General features: G+C 30.6%; 2 protein-coding genes across 2 annotated transcripts; one reads left to right on the top strand and one right to left on the bottom strand.

Moving 5' to 3' along the window:
• The first annotated feature begins 6,982 nt into the window (after positions 1–6,982).
• LOC106767238 (tRNA pseudouridine synthase A) lies at positions 6,983–9,290 on the top strand. Its single transcript, XM_014652084.2, has 6 exons — positions 6,983–7,120; positions 7,216–7,318; positions 7,948–8,087; positions 8,173–8,535; positions 8,663–8,725; positions 8,832–9,290. The coding sequence occupies exons 1-6, from the start codon at positions 7,061–7,063 to the stop codon at positions 9,072–9,074; spliced, it is 972 nt and encodes a 323-aa protein (XP_014507570.1). The 5' UTR covers positions 6,983–7,060; the 3' UTR covers positions 9,075–9,290.
• A 1,426-nt stretch (positions 9,291–10,716) lies between these two features.
• LOC106768840 (5'-nucleotidase domain-containing protein 4) lies at positions 10,717–18,311 on the bottom strand. Its single transcript, XM_014654197.2, has 17 exons — positions 17,919–18,311; positions 17,375–17,472; positions 16,571–16,690; positions 16,031–16,120; positions 15,819–15,934; positions 15,430–15,529; positions 14,943–15,014; positions 14,807–14,854; positions 14,643–14,720; positions 14,446–14,565; positions 14,175–14,280; positions 13,026–13,189; positions 12,657–12,791; positions 12,054–12,184; positions 11,459–11,521; positions 11,298–11,376; positions 10,717–11,191 (listed from the first exon to the last, which is right to left on the bottom strand). Exons 1-17 carry the CDS (start codon positions 18,289–18,291, stop codon positions 11,129–11,131), a joined length of 1,956 nt encoding a protein of 651 aa, XP_014509683.1. The 5' UTR covers positions 18,292–18,311; the 3' UTR covers positions 10,717–11,128.
• Positions 18,312–19,042: the final 731 nt, after the last annotated feature.

Raw genomic sequence — 19,042 nt, 5'->3', positions numbered from 1 at the left:
ACCACTCTACTTCTTTTTATTACAATCATTCTACCCTAACAAATCTTTTTTTTTTTTTTTCCTTTTTAGGGTCAAATCCATTTCAAATAATTTCTATTTTTTTTTTTTCAGTTTATGATTATCATAGATGGTTTGAGGGTTAACTTTCGATTTGAAAATCTTCTTTCGGTACGATAATTCTTTATTTTTTATCAAAAGGATTTATCTCAATCCACTTAATTACTTATTTATATTTTAGCTATAATATAGCTGCAGTTGGATTCAGGAGTTTTTTATATGGATAATGATTTTTAGAGAACATTTTTTTGACAACATTTAAACATTGATTATGTGTCAATCTGTGATTGGTCAAAAATTACTCCACAATCAATAATAATAATCATAAACATTATTGTGCAATAATTTTTTACCAATCACAGATTGACACGTAATCAATGTTTAAATGTTGTCAAAAAAATGTTGTCTAAGTATCATTGTCTTTTTATATTATTTATTAATTTTAAACTGAAATCAATTATTATCTTTAATTTTCACTTATTTCTTCATGCATATTATAAAGAAGTAAAGTTTTTAATGTAAGTCTTGTTAACACATAACTTAATGTGTTAAAAATATATTTGTTAATTTGGTCATTTTACATGGTTTTTGTTCTTATTTATTTGTGTAGGTGTTAGAAAAATTTATAGAATCAAAAAGTATTCCATAAAAAAATTTACAAAATCAAAATATTTATAAAAACCTTATAAGTCAGACCAATCAATAGATTTTTTTTAGAAAAAAATAATACAAGAAAAAAAATATAATTAACTCTTAATTTATTGTAAATTTAAGTCAAATAATTACGTACAAATACTTTACTCGTATTTCAATAAATTTGATTATTTTTTTATATAAAAAAATTATAATAGAAAACATTAAAATATTTGATTGACTAAACGTATTAATTTTCTTTTAAGTGATTAAATATATTTTTAAAATATATAAGATAATCATTTAATTTTGTTGTAAAAAAACTTTATTTATATATATTATAAATATATTTAAATAAGTAATTTTTTATTTTTTAATGAATGTTTATGAACATTAACAAAAAATTATTTATAATATTGAGTGGTTTATGATATATTTCTTAGTATTCACTAATACATTCTTGAAGATTATAGGTATTTTTTTTATAGTAGTTGTTATTAGGTTTAATAGCTCTGTAAGTCCTTATTTTCGCTCTGAATCTCAATTAGGTCTTTTTTCTTTTTCAATTTCTCAATTAGATCCTTATTTTTCTAAAATTGAATCAATTGAAGGTCTACCGTCAAATTAAACAAACGGTCGTTTTAATTTACTGACGTGGCATTAAAAACGAATTTTATATTAAAAATTTGAATTACACAAGTGTGAATTCAAATTTAAGAAAGGGCAAAGTGGGCAAAATCTAAAATTTAAGTGCAGCCCCTAACTTCAATCTTCCATGTTCATTTCATTCAACTCAAAATTATATTCTATTCATCAGCATCCTTCCCACATTCCATCAATGTTTCCCTATCCTTATCATACAGCGGCACTCATTTACCAACTGACAACTACCAACTTATCAAACTCCAGTGCCAGTCTATGATTCTCCTCCACGAATTTCTTCAAAGCTTGCACTCGCTTCAAACTGCTCTAAAAAACCCAGAATTCCCATCATCAAATTTTCAAAAAAAAAAATGAAAGATAAAGATTCAAAAGACCAGCCTTGCATAAAACAAAATCAAATGCAACCAAAACAAAAAGTAAAAAGCCTTCCAATTCCAACATTAATAAACAACCAGTACATGATTGGATTAATGTGAGTATTTCAACAATTTACTGAAGCTTCACAATTGAGATTTCCCAAATGCAGATTAAAAAACGATGATAAAAGCAAACAAAGAGGAGCGGACCTCACCTCGTCCACATTAAAGTCTCGATCAACTAATCGGTGTTCCGAGTTCCCCAATTCAGAAACCTTAACGCTCCTTCGAGTTTCTTCCGACACTTTCGCAACGGCAGAGTCCAAATCCTTGCGGCGGAGCGTCCCTCCCATGATAAATCCCTTAATTTTCACTTTGATTGTCTTCGCCTCAAATCCAATCGACACACTCACCCAACAACAAAATTACAAATCATCCCTCCTTCTTATTTTTTCCCAATGGACAATTTTAATCCTCCCCGATTTGGTGCGGCCGTTGTCATCAACGAGGCTGGCCATCACCACCACTGTCAGAAATCCTCTTGTTCGAAGGCAAAGAGTGTCTTGGACTGCGACGGAGAAGAACAAAATGGAAAGGTGAGACCTTGAAAGAGATGTGAATGTTATTGATGGTGGCCAAGTCGTTGAAGGAGATGACGTTGAATGGAGGATGCAGATGATGGTGACTGGCTTCATTACTGAGAATGGGTTTTAGGGTTTTGAAAGAAAAGGGGTTAATGGTAGAAGAAAAGAGGTTTGTCTTTTTTGCCCCTCTGAACACATTTGATTTAACTTTGCTTAATTATATTTTTAATATAAAAATTAATTCAAATTTATTTTTAATGCCACGTAAGATAATTTTAAACGGCTGTTTGTTTAATTTAACGGCAAGTCTCTAATTGCTTCAATTTTACAAAAATAAAGACCCAATTGAGAAGTTGAAAAAGAAAGGGACCTAATTGAGATTCAGAGCGAAAATAAGGACTTACGGAGCTATTAAACCTTGTTATTAATTCAATGGTTAACATGCAAGTCCTTTATTAGTTTTTCATTTTTTTACTCTTGTAATTTTTTTAATCATACCTATATATTTCAATTATTCTTTATGTTGATTGATTCTCTTTCAAAATATATGTTTTACTATCATGCATAAAAAAAATGAATAGAAAAATCTCTAAATCAAAATTTTAAACTATAATTTTATTGATTTTTTTTATATTATGTTTTAACATAAAACTTCTATCTTTATGTTTAAATTTCTCATGTTGATTTTTTCTTCTTTACAGAATTAAAAAAATTTAAAAAATATTAAAATGTTATAAAAAAATAAATAATATATAAAAAATCAATTGTTTATCACAATATAAAAAATTCTGTTTCCTATTAATTAAGCAAGTAATTTTATGTTTAAAAATATTTATTTAACTTTAAAGAAATCAAAACCTATTAAGACAAAAAAAAATTATTTAAGATGAACATTTTTTTATAAAGACTACGTTTGATTAGAGAATATGTTGAAAGTGATAACAATAATTTTTTTTTCCCTTTTTTACAAAAGTTAACAATTAATAAAATCATTAAATATGGTCGTATGGTAATATATAGATTGTTATATAAAAGTATCATATAAAAATATGAAAATATATATTTTATTTAATATATGAAAATTAAAAAAAGTACAAAGTATTATTATATATTTTATTTAAGAACATAATAATAACAAGTATAATATAAAAATATTGATTTAATTATAATAAAAATATAACATATTAAATTATCTAATAATATATATAATTTTATATGTGTATATAATTTATATTATTTCTAAAATTAATTAAAATTTTTATAATGAAGTTAAACTCATCTTAATCTTAATCCTGATTCACTCAAAAGAGGACTTTTAAGGTTGGAGTTTTTTTTAATCACGAGTTCAAAGACTTTTTTAAAAAAAATTCAAAAATGGTTAAGATTGACTTATAAACTATGGATTAAAACGATAACTCTAATTAAAAAGTTTATATTTATTTTATAATTTTGTACTGAAAATATTTTTTGTTTTGAATGTGACATAAGAAGGATGAGAAGTATGTAAAGAAATAAAGTAAGTGTATAATCATTAAAATTTACCTGAAAAGGTAATTTCATTTTCATTCCTTTATCAAAAATGCACCAAGATAGAGTAATTAAAACATCAATATCTCAAATACATTGAAATAGTTAGGCTTAATATTAGTCACAATATTAAAAGTAGGACAAAAAAAAACAATATAAATTATTTCATTCACTTTAGTCATGTTAATCTTGAATTACAGTCTTCATTAAACAAATTTCATCAACATAAATCTCATCACTTATTATATATTTTTACTTAAAATAATGATAAAAACACATAATAAAACGATCTCTTTCTAATTATAAGACCCAAGTATGTCTGTAACATTTTGTGTTTTTGTAAAATCTTGTATATTTATGTATAAACAATTTTTTACGTTTTCTTACAAATTTATTATTGATTATACAATTTTTGGTTTTGCATTCAATTAATAGTATTATAAACAAAACTAGTGGAATAACTTTTTAACAAAAGTTGTTGATACTGTTAAGGATTAAATATGTTTTTCGTCCCCTAATTATTGGCCGTTTTTGTGTTTAGTCCCTCTTTCAAACTATAGTACAATTTAGTCCTTCAACTTTAGAAAACTATGGTTTTAGTCTTTTTTACCAAATTTTTTAAACTTTATTTACTGTTTCAAGCACGTTACATTATAGCATTTGGATTGTTTACACTATTTGACACATTTTTGCTTCAATGTTAACTGAAAAATACATTATAGCATTTGAATTGTTTACACTATTTGACACATTTTTGCTTCAATGTTAACTGAAAAATACATTATAGCATTTGAATTGTTTACACTGTTTGACACATTTTTGCTTCAATGTTAACTGAAAAATGCGTTTGAAACAGTAAATAAAGTTTAAAAAATTTGGTAAAAAAGACTAAAACCATAGTTTTCTAAAGTTGAAGGACTAAATTGTACTATATTTTGAAAGAGGGACTAAACACAAAAACGACCAATAGTTGAGGGACGAAAAACATATTTAACCCTTAAACTTGGGTCTATACTCTTGCTGTTTTCCACTCTGTTTTGAGTAGACAACTCCATGAATTTTGTGACAAGGCTCTCAAAAATTTAATTTCTAACAATATATGAAATATAATATTTGTAAGATTTTCTTTTAGGTATGATAAAAAGAAAAATGAAAATTATGTAAACAAATGCAATAGATATATATAATCATTAAAATTTAAATGAAAATTTATTTGGTTTTCCTCATTTATAAGATCACCTTATCAGAAATGCACCAATAAAATGTAATTAACACATATAATCTCAAATATTAAAATTCAGAATGTTCTTATATCATACGTTTTTTATTCACGATCACAAATTTACAAACTTATGCAAGAAAGATAATCGAAAAGAAGACCTACATTATAGGTTTTTTATTTATTTATTTATTACGGTTTAAAATAGTTGTTTCAATATTTGTCTGTTTTCCAAAGTTTTTTTTTTTTTGGTTTTCCAGATTTAATTGAAGTTTGTGTTTTTCATCATCAAGGTTTCAAGTAGTGTGTTTTTATGTTGTTATTTTTGTCTAATATTTCAATGTCTATTTCATTTCTATTTCACAGTTATGATTCTTTTTTTGTATTTTTTTCTTTAAGCCCTTTAAGTTTATCTGTTGTTTATTATATTTGAAATTTTTTTTTTTTGTATTTGTTTATTTTTCAAATTTGTTTTTGTTTTTTCATAATTTTTTTATTTAATTAAGTTAAAAGTTGATCAGTCTGAATAATTAAGTTGATTCAGATTAGACTAAAGATTGTGTTAAGCTAGGATGAAAGAATTAAAGTTTAAATGTAGTTGACTCGATTAAAAGGTCAAACAAAATCACCTTGATCAAAGATTAAGTCATGTAAGTTTGACCAAAGGTTGAGTCGAGTTTATTAGGCTGAAAGTCAACTTCTAGTCAAGTCGATCTAAATTGAAGGTTGGACAACCAATTAGGACTAAAGGTCGTGGAAAGTCATCATAGAAGCTAATCGATCAAAGCATAAACTAATCCGAATTGACTTGGGCCTAAGATTTACTCAAGATGGCCCAAACCTAAGATTGAAATAATCAAATCGAAGGTGAAACTAAGTTAATCAGATTGAAGAATCAAGCTCAACCGACCTAGGTTAAAGGTCGAATTGAATTGGTCCAATAAAGATCAAACTGATCTAACCAAAAATTAAATCAAACTGAACAATAAAATAGGAACTTATTAAAAATATGAGTGAATTGAATTGGTCCAATACCCATCATCAAATTGACACCTAAAGAATGAATGACTATAATTTTAATTAATTTCTTTTTTTTAGATTGATTTTCAAATTCTAGTATTTTAATTATTTAAAATGTCTTTTTAAAAAATTTAAATTTAAGTTTTCTTTTAATTTCTTCGTTCAAAAATTCATTTTGTTTTTTAAAAAAACTAATTTATTAAATAAACCATATACTTTCTTAAATTACATTATCTAAACACTAAGATAAAACATTTAAGTTCACCAACTCATTTAATTATCAATTTAAATTTTAATATTATCAGTTAAAATTCTTCTTTATTTGTATTGTAGACGAAAATATTATTACTTTACTCATTTTTTTTATTAATTAATAATTTTCAATAATAAGTCAATTAGGTGAGGTTAATTCATTAAATGACTAATCATAATAACTCAAACCCGATTAAAGGGAAAGACGTGTTTTCACAGCACCAAATGAAAAGAAAATATTTAATCCGACTATTGTATGGTATAATTTTTCGGTTTTACAGTTTACTTTTTACTTTAACCTATTAGATAGACTTTGCTTATATTGAGATTAGCCAATAAATAAAACTACATTTGATTAAGTTTATTAACTTAACTCACCATTATTCATGCTGTGCAATTTACCTACTAAATTATTCGTGAACAACAATCTTGCAATATTGGTTATTTAGGTTTTTAACCTAATTATTAAGAAATTAAAAATTATACAAGTATGCATTAAAATCATAAAGAAACATAATTTTTTTTTACAATTAAAAAAATAATCTTTAGATTTCTCTTAATTAGTATTCAAAATAAAATAAAATAATATCCTCATACTTGAATTTTTTATTTTATAACAGTTGAGTTAAACCCTAGCGAACTAAAAGTTAAACAGATTGGGTCTAAAATTCAAAGACATTGATTGTTTTAAAATTTGGTATTCAGAAAAGTAAAATGGATAAAGAAGAAAAGGGTGTTGATTTTGTGAGATGAGTTATGCAGTGGGAGCACTGGTTGCTCCATCTCCATCTCCAACTTCCCTCCCTTTGGTAACACTATTTTCTCTTATCTTCTTTCCCTTTCCACATCTTCTTCCTCATCGTGTCATCACAACGTCATGTTTTTTCTTTTTGGTGGATTTTAGATAAATTCCACTGCTTCTTTGGAAGTGGAACATGGGGTGAAGCCCATTCAAGATGGGTATAAGTGGCGTCTGGTTTTGGCTTACGAAGGAACCCGATACGCAGGTTTCCTCTATTTTCATTTTCTCACTGCTCATTCCATTTCATATGTAAAGCCTTTAACTTTCTCAAACATTTTCACTTAGGTCGTTATCTTTATCTGGTTCTTGTTGCTTCACTTGGTACTTATATTTGTTTCTGAATTCCATGCTTTGAGTGATTTGTTTAATTTGTCTTCTCATTCTATTGTTTTGTACGAACCAGTGTCAATGAAACTGCTTTGTTAATTAAGATGTTTGCATTCTTGTATATATTCAATTTTCAGCTGCTTTGAAGAATTTTATGCACTGTTGCATTTATCGTTTTAGGGTAATCTCGTTATACCTGACACTGTGATTATAAATAATCACGAGGTCAGATTCCATATATACAAAGGAGTAAGCATCTTAATTTTCCAATGTCATTTTGCACCCAAAAGAAAATACTATAGTTAATGATGCTTGGCTGAGTAAATGATGAAAGTGACAGATATTTACCATTTTAAGGACTAAAATGGGGGGTTTTCTTGAACTTCCAGAGGATAAGAATTCCTTAAAGCCATATAAAAAGGTGCACTTTTCCAGTGTGAATAAGTAAAAATATAGTTTAGTAATTGAGCTCTTTCCCTTAACCCTTGAATGATGATCATATTTCAGGTTGGCAATATCAACAGTCTCCCCCTACTGTACAATGCACTCTCGAGAAAGCTTTAACTCAAGCAACAAAGCTTCAGAGGAAGGATCTCAGTTTGGTTGGTGCTAGCAGGACTGATGCAGGAGTCCATGCCTGGGGTCAGGTCTGGTTTTGTTTCTTTTATGTGGCTTCAACTTTCCAATAACAAACATTGTAAATTTATGACTTAGAAGAACTTTTTACTGCAGGTTGTTCATTTCTTTACACCTTTTAACTATGACAATTTGGAAGAAATTCATGCAGCTTTGAATGGCCTTCTTCCTTCTGATATCCGAGTTAGAGAGATCAGCCCTGCGTCAGCTGAATTCCATGCTCGATTTTCTGCAAAAAGTAAGATTTACCATTACAAGATATACAATGATAGCGTCATGGATCCATTCCAGCGGCATTTTGCTTACCATAGTGTATATAAACTCAATAGCGCTGTAATGAAAGAAGCTGCAAAATATTTTGTTGGGAAGCATGATTTCTCGGCCTTTGCCAATTCATCCCACAAAGATGGGGTGCCGGATCCGGTGAAGCAAATATTCCGATTTGATTTGAAAGAAATGGTACGTTACTAGTTCTACCATTTAAGAATTTTACAGTCTATTACCCTCTCTATACCTTTTTCTTTCTTTATTTTCTGTGAAGACTTCAATGCTTGAAAAGACTGATTACTTCAATATCCTTGATTAGGGAGCTCTTTTGCAACTTGAAGTTGAAGGCACAGGTTTCTTGTATAGACAAGTCCGAAACATGGTAAATAGCTTTTTTCCTAATTAATATATAAGAGTAGTCACCAATTTCAAAATTACATAGTAGTTGTTCCACTTTTGCAATGAATTTTTCTGCTTGCTTTTTCCAGGTGGCTTTGTTGCTTCAAATTGGTAGGGAAGCTATCCCTCCTGACATTGTTGCTTATATTCTGGCAAGTCGAGATCGCAAAGAGCTTGCAAAATACTCATTGTCTGTCCCTCCTCATGGCCTTTGTCTTGTTTCTATCAAATATAAGGAAAGTCATCTGTTGCTTCCACCAGGGTGTCCTGCAAACAGTTTTGGTAGGCATCATACCATAAGGAAATGCAAAGTTCCATTCTTTCTGCAATAGGCATGAAAACAAACAGTCTAAGGTTTTTTGGGGCTATAGTGACCTTAGGACTGAGTTTTTACATGCAGATTTTAAGAATTTTTAAAAGATGTAATTTCATTGAAGTATTGTATTTGTTTAATTCAAATATGTAGTTCAGTGCAGCCACTGGTATTAACTGCATATTTTAGAGTTAACGATTAAATCCTTAGTCCAATACTACATAACTTCCGGAAATCATAAATCAATTTGATCTCTAGGCATTGTTACCACGGCTTATTTTGATTTATGTTGTTATTAAATCCTTTAACTTTGTAATTTGCTGTTGTAAGTTTTTTTTTTTATTAAATTGCAATAAGCTTTTAGAATTATTTTCTAAGTTAGTTTAAAAAATATCATCTTATTAAAATTAATTTAATGGTGTTGACAATCTAATGATGTTAATATCGTCTTCGAGACCATCAATATCATTTTAAGCTCTTCCTCAGATAATAAGTGTGCATTATCAACATTGGCATCATGAATTATATTATCAAAGATCAAATGCATCTAAAACTAGATCACTTGGGAGAACAACTTTTCTAATTTGTTTATTTATTTTTTCAGTTTCAAGTTATACATGACATAAATCAAGTCATTCATATTTTTCTAATGCAAATGATTTTTTTTTTTGTATGAAGCTATAAAAATATATATGAATTTTTAAAAACTACATAAATACAATAAAAAGAATTATAAATCACAAATAACTTGGCAAACTTGAAAAGCTTGAAGAACTAAAAGCCAAACTCAAAACTCAAATAATAAATTTCTTCAACTCTGAAGTTTCATTCCCAAACATCTTCCATCATTTCAAGCTTTTGCATTTTATATATAAAAAAGTCATATAGTATAATGAAGTTTATTATCCCACCTCTCATCGATCTATTTCCAAGTAGGTTCAAAACTATGAAAATACCAATGATGTTATGTTAGAAATAATTACACAAATAAAAAATTAAAATTTAAAAGGGAGAAGGTTTAGAGATCTTACCTTTTCTTAATATTATCAAAGTGAAATGTGATCTTCTGCTTTGCACAACTCATTACATGCTTTATATCTAAACTAGTAGTCAAAAGACCTCTATTGGAAGTAATTACATTCTTCCAAACTCTACCAATATCACATTCTTAACTTTTCTTCTTTCTATTGAAGTTTCAAAGTTGCTTATTTTCTACTCTTTAGTGCAAAACAAATTCATCAATGATGTTTTCAATTATGAAGACGTGTTAGAGTCAAATAAATCATGAAAAATTTAGTCATACCAAACCTTATCAAATACCTTCATTTGCTAAACTTCAACATATTAGTTAACATTGCTCTACCATAACTGTAGGTGGTGATCCTTCTTTCTTTCATTCTTGATATTAAGTTGATGACCTTCAATCAATTCTCAGAACCTTCCAAGATCAAATCAATGTTGTATTAACAATTTTTCAGTTGACTAGAAATTTGCAACATTATCAGTAACCACTTGTATCACGTTCTCCTCTTTAAAAACATTTTACCTCTGATTTTTGATCTATCATAAAAAGTTTATAAACAAGTGTGACCAAACTTGCAGTTCACCAACGAGTTTGATAACCGTGACTATAGTTAAAAATATACGTACCTATATCTGAATAACTAGAACAAGTTAACTACTTATTCATAACTAAGTAATAGATTGTACAAGACCAATGGATTGTACAACATGGGTTGTACAACTAACGTCCATTCACATTAATGATACAAGACCAATGGATTGTACAACGTGTCAGAATGTGTGTAACAGCAAAACAAGCCAGCCGGAAACAGAATCCTAGCATTTTTCGGTTGGGACACTGTTGTCCTATAAACCAGTGACCAACTAACACTACTTGACTGAGGCAAACATGCTACCAATGTCCTTCATGAACTTGATACCAGTTTAAATAATACATGGTATCGTCATCATCGCAGCATCAAATACTATCACAATGAACATCTGCTCATGGTGTCAGCAGCAGACTCTTATTCCTCCTAATTATTCTTCGCTTTCCTCCAATATTATACCCTAGGAAGAATGCTCATTATTAATTTGTGAACAATAGTGCGTGTACGAGTCATGCGCAAGGTTCTGTGGAACACAAAGAAACATTCCTAGGTCAGTTTAATGTCCAAAGAATTCAATAACGTTATGCTTTGTATGGCAATAAATGATGAAGAAACAGTTATCAGAATACCTGTTCCTGAGAGCGGAAATACATGAAGGGCGTATAATCCAAAAAGTTTGACACCCTAGATGTATAAATGTCGGCATATCTGTGATAAATTTAAAAAGTTCAACATCAAAAGAGAAATAAGATGAAATAGAGATCCGGAGCATAATAAAGCAAGCACATACTTCTCAATTTGTCTCATCAAGTGGCTTTTATCCCACAGTCCAGCACGAGATAGAAAACCCCACCTAATGCAATATACACACCAAGTTAATAGCAAATGCACATGGTAAAAAAGCCAAAAAGCAAGACAAGCAGCACCCAAATTGATATGTACAGATACTCTCCCCTAACCCACATAGCAAAGGAGAAAAACAAGATATCCCAACTTCCTTGCAACTTTTGAAAAGGTAAAAAACCAGGATACTGATATGGCCTGCAGTTTGTTTGGTATTTAGTTTCATATGGTGATTAGTTTGCCTTGTTATGTTCATGCTCACTGGATGCCGCAGAAAGGGAAGTAACCTGAGGGGAAGGGGGGTTGAAGGTTTGCTATCCTAACAGAGGATCTTCAGTCTTTCTAATAATATAATGGGACTATTTTAACCAGGGACAAAGTGCCAAGTCAATTACCAGTTAATAGTAATTCCCTTTCATGGCAAATCAGTTATTAAAAAGTGGCCTTACATATTTAACCCTGAGGAAGCAGTCAATAAATCAAGTACATGTCGAGTACAATTAGAGACCTTCTGAATAGAAAGTTCTATCATCTACGCTTACCTTGAATTGAAGAGCTCCCCGTCAGCCTCCAGCATTGGAGCAATTTTCTTATCCAGTCTTTGCATAACAATAAGTAGCTTTTGCATGCTATCAGTGAGGTCTTCATCATTCATGTTAGTTGCTGCTAGGGTCTTTTAAGAACATGGAGAATATTACAATCAGGACTGAAGCAATAGGCCAATAGTATATGTAGCCTTATGTGGGTAACTATAAAATTATAATAAAAAGGTATGCTCGGTTTTCTTAGTTTTTTAGGCACAAGAATTATAGTTGAAGCATTAAAAGGTTTCAAGATATGAAGGGAAGGATACTGACTAGGCTAATACTGTCAATGTTATAACAAAACAACTAGCATTAATAACTGAGATATATGAGAACATCTGTGAATGATTATCTATAGAATAAGTCTATATAGGCAACAAACTAATATCAGCTAAAGGTTAACCACAGGGGTGGGTATTGTGTATTCTCACATGAATGCAAAAGAAAATTCCTAGCGCCTAATGTTCTTCAGATAGCCAACAATGGTAAAACGTGTTGCCATTACAGAAAACAAGGCATAGAAAATGAAATACATAATAGTATTATATGATCAAAACTTACCTGAGCAGGACGGTCTTTGCTTCGCCTCTGCAGAGCTAGCCGAAGTTGGTTAAAGAGATCCCCTACTACCTCCTTTTGATTTATAAGCTCCACCAATGATTCTCTATAACTCCGGCTACCAATCAAGGCATTGTACTGCAGTTTCAACATTTACAAAGCACAATGATATTTCTTAGTCCGATCTAGTCATGGCATCATATTTTCCCTATAAGTGCATACAGTTCAATACAATATATTACTGAAAGCCATTAAATGCATTTTAGCTGAGTTAACAAGAATCATACTATTTGTTTATTTCGAGAAAGGAAAAATGAAATTCTAGAGGTTTTTAGTCAGAAAATTTTCAAACATAATCTGGGTTATAATAACCTCTTCTTCCAGTTCTCGACAAATCAAGGCTGTTCGCCATCGCAAATGGACTTTGGATTGACTGACATCAGTGTAAATATGGTCGCCAACATACAATATCTCATCTCCATGAATATTTAGAGAATTTTCAACCATTTGTGCACTTCCCCCTGAATACAAACCACCTGCAGAAGATGGTAGTAAAATAAGCAACTCAATTATCCCTAGTGAAAAATAACATGATGATTGGATGAATAGTATTAAATTAAATTTTGGAAAAAAATGCCAGCAATTTTGCATTCTAGGTAAATAGTATCAGGACAAATAATAAGATGTGATACAATCACTCTTTCCTGATCTCATCAAATCTAAAATATCCAGAACTAAATGGTCCATAAATATTAATGCATCATAAAAATGTATTTTTTTTTTCTTTGTATTGTCTACTGTCTACGACTTATTCTCCATTCCCATTTATGTAAAGGAGGTAGCAGCAAATCCAAAAGCTAACAATAACAGATATATTCAAGGAAGGAATGCCTACAATTATCTAGCCTTTTTGGTTTTGTTAAACGAATAAGAAACATATGCATTCCATTTTTAGAAGTTCAAAATTGTACTTCAAAATAATGTATTTCTCTATTTGAAACCTTCTACACTTTTATGGCAGCAGATCAAAAAACCTATATCAGTAACAGATTTATTCTTAAGGAAAGGAATGCCGAAATAAAAATATATAACCTTTTTAGTTTTGGTAAAGGAATAAAAAAGCCCACTGGTCTCAATCTGTATTACACCCATTCCAATTTTGGAAATCTCAAAATGTACTGTAAAATAATGTATTTCTCATTTTCAAGCCTAATCTGCCAACAGTATTGTCTTTTTAGTTCAATAACTTTGTATGACTCGCATTCCATTTTTGGAAGTCTAAAGTGTATTCAAAATAACAAATTTCTCATTTTGAAACCCAATTGTACTTTTACTGTTACCATTTTAGTTCAATAGATTTGTTAACAGTATTCCAAACGACATTATTCATTTATTTTTTAACCTATAAATAAAATATTTAAGATGATCACATTCTCTTTATTGGAAAATAAGAATCTCAAACTTCTTACACAGGCAAAGCAAATGAGCCACCGAATAAGGATCAGACAAACTACTAATTACCAGTCTGAGCCTTGAAGCATGGACGCATAAGACCCTCGTCTGTGACCACTTCATACATGGGGTGTGATGTTTGGAAGAACTCTGGTTTTCTTGCTGAGACAATTACCTATCCATGAACAAAACCATACCCATTTATGCAAATTTATTTCATAATAAGATAAGGCGGTTAGTTTAGGGCAAAATAATGATGGGGATATTTCATTCCTCCAATGTCAAGAACTTTTGTAAATTTCTTCAAGAATAAAATAAGAAATAATGTACACGAACTTACAATGTCAAATAGATCTCGCCAACTCATATCATTGGGAAGGAATCTATTAAAAGAGTGCCGCATCATTTTGTCAGTGTAATGATAATCAGAGTTGGTAATTAGCAGAAGTTTTTTACCAGCCTGTTTCAAGTAGACAACTCGTAAAGAGTAGAAGGGCAACATATGTCATGCAAAATATAACACAATAGAAGTAATACCTCCTTCTGATCCAGAAGCGCCAAAGGTAATTCTGGATCAGGCTCCACAAAAAGTTCAGGCTTAGACATGATCTCGCTCTGCATAAATTTCATGTTTTTTGTTGTGAACGAAGCACAGCACTATAACTTTACAGTGGCCAATACAACAGCTTTGCTGTGTTTACCTTAAGGCGACCTTCTACGTGTGCCCAGAAAAGAGCTTTTCCAACAGCCTGAAAGTTGTGGCAAAGGTAAAGAAAAGAACTCAAATAATCAAATATATCATTTAAGGTTCCAAAACCTTTGCCCCACCCATATTACCTGATATAGTCCTTTATAATCGAGAGGGCCAAGATCTGCTAGTATAGTCCCATCATCCAATCTGTCAACCATCTGAAAGAAATAGTACATCATTAATAAAGCCTCATCATAACAATACCTATTACATTAAATAAAAATGTAACACCCTTGTAAATCAGGTAGGTACTACGATTAGTCATATTATTATAAAAAATTAGAGAAGGTATCACAGCTTACAGGAGCTGCCATACATCTTAATATTTCAGAAATCCCATTTGGACCGTGATACCTTCTTGAAGTTTGGAATACCTAGTTGGCCTCTAAAAGAGTTGACAAGGGGAAATAGACAAGGGTTCAAAAGACAGCTAACATTGTTCAACTTTAAGAGAGTAACAAAACTTATGATCCATTGGAGAGAAAAAAAGAAGCCCCATTAGCCAATATAACATTATATCAGAATATATCTCCACTACTGAAAGTTGAGGTTACACCAGCAATAACAACATACCTGCATGTAGGCCACAGCTTCAGACACAGAAAACAGTGTATTGAGAAACTCCCATCGACTCTCCTTTCGCAGGTCGACCAGTTCTCTCCCATACATCTCACTTCCATTGCATATAAAGTTAAGTAGCACTCTCCAGTTTTTGATAAATGACATCTACTAAACTATTAATGTGTATGAACATGCATGCATGAGTGTTAATAATTTATACATAACATATATCAATTTGAAGGCTGGCAGCAACACAGCCAACAAATGAATGGTTGATGAAAATTCATGCAACCCAAAACGATCAAATCGGTATTTTTGGAAAAGGGATTTCTGTCATCCTAAATGGTGTAAGTTTTGATATTTCCATTATCAGGAATCAAAATACAAGGTCTGACACTTACCTCACAGCTCGAGTAGATAACATTTTGGTGCCATGCATGGCTCTTTTTATGTAACCAAATCGATCAGCTTTAACCAAATTTCCATTCTCTTTGTCTATGACAAGGCCTCTAATTACCTGAACAATTTATAACACAATGCAAAGATCAGTAAAACAAAAAGAAGAGAATATGGATTGCCAAATACCTTTAGCTTGCCAGAGAGAATATATTACCAGATTAGGATCAAAGGCAAGTCCATCAACAGGGAAACCCATGTTCCTAAGGTTTTCCATACAGTAGTCATAAGCCCTGCCTTCCCAAGCCTGTAAGAGAATACGTCAATATCAGAAAAGTCCATTAACTGAACAGAAACAAACCTACAGTTCCAGGAAACACCACACGATACATAAACTGATTTGTACTTCTATGATTTGAAACACCATGCCAATGTTTTTAACAAACAAGAATAAAACCATCAAGCAGAGTAGGGGGGAAATACTTTGTATTTTACCAATGTGATAAACATAAGAACTACTAGAATGAATTAATAGTGTAAAATAGTATTGAGTAATATTGACTCATTTGATGATTCAGTCAGAGTCGGTATTATTGCCTTATGCTAAAATTACGAATTTACTACAGAAATTGTGTTTGTAAATCTGACATACAATACAACACAGTCAAAAATTGAACGGAAAGTTATATCTGCATATTTAGTTATTAGGATTGTTAAAATTCATACAGACTACATGGTACATGGAACAGAAGTGTACCATCACGTTATAATGAATCAAGGTATAGTCCATGTCATATCCAATGGCACTGATGGACCGCAGATTCAATGTTCGGCTGCAGAATATTCCACGAGGAGAATTTCTGGACGAAGAAGGGCTCTACACATGAACACAAACAAATGATATTTTCTTACAGAAGGCAAAAAATAGAAAAAAGGCGAAATAAGAGTGCCAGTCAAAAACAATAATTAGATGAAAAAAATATGAAGTGATGGAGGAAGTAATAGGTGGTAGAGTATAAGGTTGATAATAATGATCTAAAATGTCCACATTCTAGGTTGACACTCCGAAATAAAAAGTAGAAATTTATCTTCTGGGGACATCTATGAAAAAAAACCTTAAATGATAATATCTAAAAAGTAAATTGTGTTAAGTATCGTGCTTTCAAAACTTTAATGAAACTTAGACAAACACCTCATATTCATTGTATATGAGTACAGATATTTAAAATACTAGAGGTCTATGCAATTCGTGAAACTGGTCAGTTCATGATGCTTGAATAGACAATGCAAAAACTAAAAAGGAGGATAAGACGTGCGAATATTAAGCATACAGCTCACGAAAAACTCAATTTGTAGCAAATGTAATGTTCATTATCCATCCATGCCTGTGTTTAGAAGAGAATTTGATAATGATACAAATATGTACACAGAACAGCACACGATAGGATACGGATACCAGCAGTTATATTCATCAAGAAATTGCATAGGACGCAGGGAAGTGGACTGAAAATTGAAAAAACAAACACAAGCAAAGCAAGCAAGATTAGTGGGCCAACTGCACCGGAATGCCCAAATCTTTTAGCAAATCCTCTGCTTGTCTTGCTTCTGATCTGGCCACTTCCTCAATTGGACCTTCTAAAGCAGCATGGCCATCAAATCCTACAAGCAAGGTAACCAACATTTGTCATGTTTAGCACAAGTTTACAAAACCACATTCAGTTAAATAAGAGTAAAGATCTATTTGAAGAAAACTTATTCATAAACACTTCTAGGAGTGAAATAAAATCAGGGAAAACACATTCAGTTTATCTATAAGCTAAAATTAGCGCAGGTATGAGTTAAAGAAGCCATTACGAAAGTGTTACAAATTAACTTCAGTGGAAGCGAATGTAATCGGTCTAAGCTGATATCTGTTGTTCAGACCATTAAGAAATAACTATATAATCCAATGTCCTATTCTTGATATAAAGAAACCTTCACATTCAGAAACAACACTTAATCTTGATCTTGTCAATGGTGCCACCAAGTAACAAACCACCCCCCAAAACACACGCACGACACGTGAAGACCAAAAACGGGAATCTTGGAAAAGTTACAAGCATTACCGAAAGCCTCAAGATGCTCCGACTTGACGTTCAAATCACCTCTGGTGCTCTGCCCAAGGTAGTCAACATCGGACTTGTTCGACGATGTCACAGAGAAAAAATCAGAGTTTGCGTCAGCGCTGCAGCGATAAGGCTTCAAAGCTTTTTCTGACCTCAAATTCACGCCGTTATGAGAAGTGGGTTTGGTGAAGGCTGTAATCTTGAAGTACTTGTTGTTGATGAGGGTGGTGGACGCCACTGCTGGCGAAGCATCAACGCCGTGAACGACGAAGACGCCGAAAAGTTCCGTGGCATACATTAATTTGCGGTGGTTGAAGCGAGGGAAGAGAGAGGAAAAGATAATATGCTTGGTGGAAAATGATAAAAATCTCATATTTCTTTACGTGAAATGTATGCTATTATTCGATAGTTAATTTTGAACAACGCTATTAAAATAACTGTATAAAATAAAATAAAATATTTCAATTTATCCATGCAGAAGAGTAAAAAAAGAGTTATGGATAAAGCTTCTTGCACACTCAACATAGATTCTATTTTTATTTTTTTTTTACTTCTGAGCTGTTAATTTTTTGTTTCGATTTTTTTACCGGGATGTGTTCGTTTAAATAAAGAAAAACTTCTTTCTTTTTCACTTAAATCAGGTTAATATTAGTTATTTATTGTATACCTTTCCTTATAACACTTTTGTTAAAATTTATTATTTATTACATTAAAATAATATAATTTGGTAAAAAATGATTATTCTTATAATTTTTAAAATGATATATAATTTTATAAGAATGCTTTTGGGAAAAAAATGCGGCGATTATTTTTAAAATGCGGAGTTAGAGGTTTTTTTTTACTTGTGCGAGACTGATTTTTCTTACATAAATGTGCTATTGATTATTCCAAGACTAACATTTAATTGGATTTGGTTGTTGGATTTTTACCTTTATAATATGTAATTTTGAATAATGATATAACACACTAAAGCATATGGGGTTATGTCATACTTTGACATTGGAAATCAAAATAATTAAATTTTATTTTAGAAGACAAAATAGTAAATTTTATTAACAAAAAACGAGCATGATAAAACAAATATATATATATATATATATATATATATATATATATATATATAT

This window comes from Vigna radiata, chromosome 7, assembly GCF_000741045.1.
Source record: "Vigna radiata var. radiata cultivar VC1973A chromosome 7, Vradiata_ver6, whole genome shotgun sequence".
Taxonomy (NCBI): domain Eukaryota; kingdom Viridiplantae; phylum Streptophyta; class Magnoliopsida; order Fabales; family Fabaceae; genus Vigna; species Vigna radiata.
Note: the sequence above shows the minus strand (reverse complement) of the source record. Positions and strands in the feature narration are given on the sequence as shown.